The sequence below is a fragment of the Pteronotus mesoamericanus genome, unplaced genomic scaffold (genome assembly GCF_021234165.1).
Source record: "Pteronotus mesoamericanus isolate MK-2021 breed Mesoamerican mustached bat unplaced genomic scaffold, CSHL_Meso_final contig_164, whole genome shotgun sequence".
Lineage (NCBI taxonomy): Eukaryota > Metazoa > Chordata > Mammalia > Chiroptera > Mormoopidae > Pteronotus > Pteronotus mesoamericanus.
The window spans coordinates 31110902-31119290 of record NW_026555065.1 but is presented as its reverse complement, the minus strand read 5'-3'; the positions used below and the strand labels follow the sequence as shown (position 1 = coordinate 31119290).

General features: G+C 39.6%; 1 protein-coding gene across 1 annotated transcript; it reads left to right on the top strand.

The window, feature by feature from the left end:
- Nucleotides 1-6397: 6397 nt before the first annotated feature.
- LOC129064099 (olfactory receptor 11G2-like) lies at nucleotides 6398-7339 on the top strand. The gene has a single exon (XM_054565177.1). It carries the CDS (start codon nucleotides 6398-6400, stop codon nucleotides 7337-7339), a length of 942 nt encoding a protein of 313 aa, XP_054421152.1.
- Nucleotides 7340-8389: the final 1050 nt, after the last annotated feature.

Below are 8389 nucleotides of genomic sequence, written 5' to 3'. Positions count from 1 at the left end.
AACATCAAAGTCTTTTTTTACTCTTCCTGCCCAGTTAATATCTCTTGCTTTTTTTTTTTGGCCAGGTTACAGGGGTCTTAATCTCTTCACGCACTCTTTTCTCCCCCATCACTGAAGCTTTCTAGAGCATTAGTGGGGAAAGGGGCGGGGAAACATAACTACTGCTTCACCTAATCAGATGTTTGTCCAACAGGCATTAGCTCTCCAGACAGTGAGTATAGTGTTTGTGAAGGGAGAGAAGGACCTTTTTCTTCTTTGAGGTAGCTGAGGGGCGTGGAGGGGTGCTGGGCTTACTCTGTGGTTAGGTTAGATATTCCCTCTTGGTGAAAGTTCCATTTTAAAAAGTCTATAAGCAGATTTCTAGTGGAAGAGAATTAGGAGAGAGGGGAGCATGAGAGTCAGGCAGGAAGACGCCTCTCACTGTGCTGTGCTTCCCTGGCCTGGGGCTAAATGCTCTGACTTGAAGACAAGCTCAGTGTAAAGCAATGGGATGGATAGCCCTGCCTTAGAAGAAGAAGAAGCTCTCATTCCTTGGTCCTCCATGTATAACACAAATCAGAGTAGTATTTTTATATTTAAATGCAAAAATGAAAAAATTATATATATGGATGTGCAGATATGTGTGCATTTTCTAAAAGAGAGAAACCATTCCGGTCACCAGGAGCCAGATTTGAGGGGATTAGTCTGGGTAGTAAAAGGCTCCTTTTGAGTCGGGGGTGAGGGTGGAGATGCTTGAAAAGTCAGCGGTCGGGCCATTAGACCCTCACTGCCATTTAAGGGTTTCTCTGTGCCCTGCCCGCCGTGCGGGAGTGGGTGGATGCTGGTCGGTCAGCAGGAAGAAGCGTGTGTGGCGGCAGCAGTCGCCCAAGCCCCCTGGCTTTGGTATAAAGACACATGTATCGCAGGGGTTTAGAAATAGGAGTTGGCTGGTCAACTTGAGCATGTATGTTACTGACAGGGGGTGTTGGGTGCTTTTCTGGGGGACAGCATGTCACTAAAGAAGGCCTTTTGATATATTAAATTTTTTTTAAAAGAAAAATAAATGCAAAGTGCGCCACCAATGTAAGTTGCTATTTATTTTATTATCATGTTAACATTTCCCCTGCAGCCCTAATCTTGTCTGTGTGTGCATTTTCTTTTCTTCTGTGATGTTGCTGTTATGACTTTTACTAAATAATAAAAGCTATGGTCATAAATACGTCCGCACTCACCAACTCCAGCAGTGCTCTGTCCTCCAGATGCCCCTTTGCTTTGCTCTTCTATGACACAGAGTGGTCTCACAAAGACAGGCACTCCCCTCTTCCAAAGGCAGGTTCCAACTCAGGAAGTTTCTTTCACTCCAATACACGTGATTATTAGAAATTTCATTATCCCTGGGGATAAAGTTAACAAAAGGAATACTTTTGTTCCTGGACCGTGCATGTAAGGTCAAGCTTACCCAAGGTGTGCCTGTTCTTAGCATCTGAAGGAATTTACTGAATATTGCCCACTCTTCAGTGTCACAGGCAGAGCTTCTCCTGAAGCTCAGGTATTCCTCCTACCTGAGCCAACTTGGTTTTACCTTGGGTCAAAAGCCTTCTCCACTGTAAAGCAACAGTTTTGAGGTGTCTGAGCTCAGGGAAAGGAGAGCTCATAAAACTAGGCTGAATTTTCTACTTAGAGCACATCTGAATTTTGAGCAGCCACGTTTAAGTGCTCAGCAGCTACATATTAGACAATGCAGCTCTATGGCTTCTATGTTCTCCCTTGTAATGAGAGTGGGTGGGAGTGGGATGCATTAGAGTTAGTAGATTAGGAGTTTTCATAAGTAACCTTAGGTAAACGACGTATGTTTTCTTTATTCTCTGTCCCTTTCCTTTTGTCTTCCTCCTCTAAAGGGAGATTGAACTTCAAAACATGGCTTTTAAAGAGGAGGGAGAGATAAAAACCTGCAAGAATCAAAAGAGACAAGGAAGACCCTCCTTTTGTTACCACTGGAGTCAAGTCAGGGCCATTTTGGGCAAAAGCACAATGGCATTGGGATTGGCGCCCTCCACTGCAGACAGCTGTGGGCCGGTTGATGAGAAGGGAGAGAGGGTAACTTTACTAAGAGATGGCAGAACTCTGCAGACCTCTCTTTATCTTGCTGTTGGTGGTATATTAGTCTGAGGATGAGAACAGTTTTACACATGGAACTCTGGGGCCTGCAAAGTCTTCTGAAACTCGAATCATGTTCCAGGCAGTGTACTTGGTATTGATGGTACACAGATTCATATGATAGGATCCTTGTTCTTGAGGGACTCTTGACTTATGGTGGCAGAGATATGTTAACAATTCTAATAAAAAACACTAAGAAAAAGGAGTGCACAGGGGGTGCCAGAGGAGCACAGAGGAGTGTCGGACAAGAGTATAGGTTTGGGGGGGGGGTGTAAGTGGGAAGTGTCAGAGGAAGGTTCACAGAGGCTATTTCAGTTGAGTCTTGAGTTACATGTTTTCTGGATAGGAGGGAGGGAGGGTGGATGATAATGTGACAAGCAGAAAAAAAGATAGCACATAGAATAGTCCTAGTGTATGAATAAATGAATGTAGAATGAATATAGGGGTCCTGAAAGGAGATGAACTTAGAGATGTAGGAATTTAGATATACTAAAATGGTTGAACTTGACCCTATATGTGAGAAAGAATTATTTAAGGATTGAAAGCAAGGAAGTGATGTGATCAGATTTGGATTTAAAAAATTTTGGTGTCTTTAAGTTGAGAGTCTGTGCTGTTTAATGCCACAATATAGCTCCTTCTCTCATCAAACATGTTGTAAGCTATCCAATCAGTTTTAAGGAGAAGATGAATTCAAATTAATTGTATCATCTCAATCTTTTGAAAACTTCACAATTCCCCTTGAAAATACCTCTGATATCTTAGAGTCTTACAGAGTCAAGGCAGGAAATCTGTTCTATATCAACATTGTCAGAGTTTAAGGTTAATAGCTTGATATTTCAATTGGATAGGTATTTAATTAAAAGGGCAGACACTAAGCCCTGGTTGGTGTGACCCAGTTGATTGGGCATCGTCATGCAAACTGATAGGTCATGGGTTTGATTCCCGGTCAGGGGACATGCCTGGGTTGTAGGTTCGGTCCCCAGTCTGGGCAGGTGCACGAGGCAGCTGATTGATGTTTCTCTCTCACATCGATATTTCTCTCCCCTTCTTTCAATGCCCTTCCCTTCTCTTTATAATCAAGAAAAGAAAAAAAATAAAAGAACAAGGTGGACATTGAGTCACCCTGGATGAAAAGAGAGTTTTAAACTGAAAATGTGTTGCATGTTCTCTCAATTAACACTGACAGATATAATCATAATGGAGGCATGTGATAGTGTTGCTATATTCATTTACAAGCCCCAGTTTAAAGGGCTGGGTCAGCAACACAGTATGAAAAACTAGGCCTCAGTGTTAAGATAGAGAGAAAAATAATAGTAATGAGGAAAGCTCTGAAACCTTTGGATGAAATGTGGCTGCACTTACCAAAATTTAAAATGCACTCACTCTGTGACTCAAAATTTTCATTTCTCAGAATTTGTCCTTCATAAACTTGTTTCCTTAATTTTCCTTGATGTTTTAAATTTGAAAGGAATGAGCCTGCAAATACATATTTGATATAGTCACCTATAGATTGTTTTCTTTTTATATTTATCAAAATGTAAACATTTTATTCACATTATTGTTCTCCAAATGAGATTCTTTTTTAGTGGATCAACTATGAAGCACATTCATTTACTGTTCACTTCAAATCTGAATGGATGTTCCTGATCGACAAGTGATTGTTTTTCATATGACAATTCTGGGTCTAAAGAAAAAGTATAAATGACCCATGGACTTGGACAATAGGGTGGGGACAAATTCTGTGGGGGTGGGGAGGGGCATGGAAGAGCAATGGGGAAAAATTGGAACAACTGTAATATAACAACAATAAAAAAATTCTGGAACTCAGACTTTTTCCATTTTTTCTTCATCTTCTTCAAAACTCAGCTTCCTAAGTCAATATGCTCGATTATATCAATGATCATCAAGGACCATGTATGGGTGTGGCCTGGCGTGTTACACGTCAGTTTTAATTATATTCTACTGACTAGAACTCAGTAATATAAACACACCTAACCACAAGGAAGGCTTAGGAAAAAAACATTTTTTGAAGAGGAAAATATTTTTTCTCACACAATGTCTTAACTTCCTGGCTGACCAGCATATATCCTGTTTGACCCACATGTAAAGATAGGGAGTTTGTAAACAATGGGGATAGGTAGTTCTGAGGATGTCAGGGAATAAGCTCATTCTGGATACAAGGGATGAGCTCTTTATACTGCTATTTGGACAACAGGAATGGGAGACTAAAGGTCTAACAAAGCTTGAAGGTAATAATGCATCTTTCTTAGCTAACAAGTAATTTATTAAGGTCAAGAGAGGCACCTCTGGAGGGAATGATACTGTGTTAGGCTGAAATATATCTATATGTGCATGTATGTGCCTGCGTTTGTGTGTGAGTGTACATGTGAGTGTGTGCAGTCATATAGTTTTAATCTCCAAAAGATAATCACTGAAGATGAAACATCCTCAAGTTTGTATGATGTATGTTGTTTTCATTGCTCTTGGGATTGAGGTCCCCAGAGGCAGGTTTCAGAGTTTGGAAGGGATAAGTAATGGGGGATGGGAAGATTTTTGGCACATTCAATTTTCTGAATAAAGTACGAAAGGGATCCATGTGAAGAAAGGAGCCCAAAGGTGTTTTACCAAGTAGCTGACATCTCACACTCATGGACTGAATTAGTATAAGTGAGTCTGGGCAGGTGGAACAGTAGCTTCTTTCCTATATCTGAATGTCCTTTTTGTTTTATATATTCATATAAAAAAGGGGCATAAATTTTCATGATTATTTTCCCTTATAAATTCTGTCCAATTATATAAGCCTTATTACACATGTGATTAAAGAAGTATTTTTTTGTCAAAGTATCATTTTGTTTTTGCAGGTCATATTCAAAAGAACTGTATTCTTAGCTGACAAGAAAATGTGAAATTTTTCGTTAAGACTTTGGCAATAATCTAGATGATGCTCTTGCTTACTGTTCTCTTTCACACAGATGATGGCATAGCAAATCAACACCCATTGTATGTGGTTTGTAGGAGAGGAAAACTTTGTAAGTAGAGGCTAATTTATTTAATGAAATATAATATATTCAGATTCAAAAGAGTCAAAAGAAAGCAGGGGACTCAGGAATCAAGTGGGATCTGAGACATACCCAAAAGCAAGAACAAGAGAGCTACCACTCTTCAGTCCATGGACGTGTGGGAGCAGAAGGCCTTTAGAGTGGACTGTTGTGCCGCGAGTGGCTCTCTCCTGTGAGGCATCCAGGTGAGAGCTCAAGAGTATTACTGTGGCAAATGGAAAATGAGGTCTCTTTTTTTTGGTGTGTCTTTTTCCTCTGCTTCATGAGCAGCATTTAATTACCTCTGCTGATTTTAAATACTGAGAGATTAGGTTTCTATACATCTTTTGAGTTCATCTCTGCTATCTTTTTGCTTGCTTACCCTAGGTCAGCATTCAGAAAACATATATGTAGACTATTGAAATAGCTTTCTAACGCTTTCCTGCTAATTTCATTACCCTGTAATTGTATGGCAAATTGTCTTTCAAAGGCAGCTCCATAAACCTTATATGCTTATATTATATGCTATTAATGTTCTGCCTCCACCATTGATTGTCCTTGGAAATTCTGTCTTTTGCGAAGGTCCGTTTCCCTCTCAAAAGCCTTTCATTATTTTGTCCAAATGAGTATAATCTTCAGGTCTCATATGATAACAGCATTTTGTTTTGATTTGTTATATCCTGTTGTTACTATGCCAGTGGCAGCACCACTGTGTAGGTGGAGGGATGATAACTTCCAGTCTATGTTTTGTACCAGCTCATGAAGTTGTCACAAAAAACGTACAATCTAAGTAAAAGCAGTTCCTTTCTAGGCAAAGGAGGTTCCAAGGTAAGTCTCCTTAGATCTCTTTCAATCAGATTTAAGCTCTTAAACTCCCTTTAAACAGAAATTCTAGAGCTATGAGTGCATTGTTTGAAGTTTTTTTGAACTAAAGATATCTGATGTAAGCTCCAAAAGAGTAAGACTCTGCTTTTTAAATTCATTATCTGCCCCCCCCTCCATTTCCTACAGCAGTGGTTGGCAGTAATGTGAGCAAAAAAGTGTTTATTGAATAAATGCAGGAGACAAAGAAGAAAGAACAACTCCCCTTCTGAAGGAAATATAGTAGTATTACAAACCCAAGTTGAGGAAAATAAACATGTATCTCTCCACCAGGAAGAAGAAAAATTGTGTAAATATTTCTGTGGCTTTTACTGTCTCTGTCACTTTCACAGGTCAGATTAATGAGGACTTTCGAGACTGCTAATATCTCTGGGTTTGTGACTGAATTCATCCTCCTGGGCTTCCCCTGCAGTAAAGACATCCAGATCTTTCTCTTTGTGCTCTTCTCCCTCATCTACCTTCTGACCCTCCTGGGGAATGCAGCCATCATCTGTGCTGTGTGGTCAAACCAGAATCTCCACACACCCATGTACATCTTCCTGGCTAACTTCTCCTTCCTGGAGATCTGCTACGTCAGTTCTGATGTGCCCAAAATGTTGGCCAACATCATCTCTCAGAACAAGAGCATCTCCTACTCTGGTTGCCTGGTCCAGTTTTACTTCTTCTTCTCCATGTGTGCTGCTGAAGGCTTATTTCTGTCAGTGATGTCTTTTGATCGATTTCTTGCCATTTGTAGACCTTTGCATTATCCCACTATAATGACACACCGCCTATGTGCTCAGTTAGTGGTCTTCTGTTGGGCAGGTGGCTTTCTTGGGTTACTGACTCCTTTGACTCTTATATCTCGGGTGCCCTTCTGTGGTCCAAATGCCATTGACCATTTTCTCTGTGACCTGGCACCTTTGCTGGCATTGTCCTGTGCTCCAGTAGCTGGAATTACTCTGACCTGTGGTATCATTAGCTCTCTCATCATCTTTCTCACTTTTCTGTACATCCTTGGCACTTACTTCTGTGTCCTCAGTGTGGTACTACAGCTGCCCTCAGGCTCAGGAAGGCATAAAGCTTTCTCTACTTGTGCTTCCCACCTTGCTGTGGTGTCTCTCTTCTATGGTTCAGTCATGGTGATGTATGTTAGCCCAGGTTCTGGGGACCATCCTGGCATGCAGAAATTTGTGACCTTGTTCTATGCTTTGGCAACTCCATTCTTTAATCCCCTTATCTACAACTTCCGGAACAAAGATATGAAGGATGCACTAAAGAAAATTCTGAATCCATTATTGTGAGAAACCTCTAAAAGTTTCAAAAGTCAAATTTAACATAATGTAATCATTAATATTTAGGAGGGTAAATATAGAAGATTATAAAAACAATTAAGATGTTTCTCCCCGTCAGTTTATTTTATTTTCATATATTGAAAAGATGGCTTTAACAATTCATTAAACTCATAATTTAAGTCTTAAGAAGTTATTACTTTTTTGTTCCAGTTATGTCTATACCTTATGTAAACTTCTTTATTTTAAAATACAGCTTAATGAGATTTCCATGTATTTCTCTGTAATTGAGTTTTTAGTTTCTCTTTTGGTTTCTATTACATACTACTTATTTCAGCATCCTCAAATTCTGCCTTCATCACAACCAGTTGTTCTTTTTTAGAGCATAGTAAATATCAAATGTATTGCAAACCATTAATCAACAACTATTCAGATAACCTGATTTTTTAAAAAACCTTCAATGTTAGGGACTATTTTAAAACACTTTTTAAAAATATTTTATTTATTCATTTATTTTTTAGAGGGGAGGGGAAGAAAGGTAGGAAGAGAGGGAAAGAAACATCAATGTGCCAGAGAAACATCCATCAGCTTCCTCTCGTATGCTCCCAACTGGCAACCCAGCCTGCAACCCGGGCATGTGTCCTGACTGGGAATTGAACTGGTGACCCTTCAGTTCATAGGCTGGCACTCAATCCACTGAGCCACACCAGCCAGAGCAATTTTAAAACTTTTAAATATGTTTTAGAATTCCAAGTATAGTTTTGGGAACCAAAGAGGATCCTTAGTAGGTTATGTTGACTTGATTGACTCACCACAATTTACTAATGCTATCATGTTAAGGTAGGTCCAAATCTTCCATATCCAGGCACATGAAGTTTAGTTAATACTTAAGGTAAGCCAAAGAGCTCTAGACTTTGTGAAGTCACTACTATCCAGATCTAAGTTGCACTTATTTTCATGTAATTCTCTGTAAAATTCTGGATAAAAGTTCCTCAGAAGTTATTTCTACTCTCTAATTTCTTTTTTTCCTCCAGGGGCAAAATTTAATATACAGTATTATAC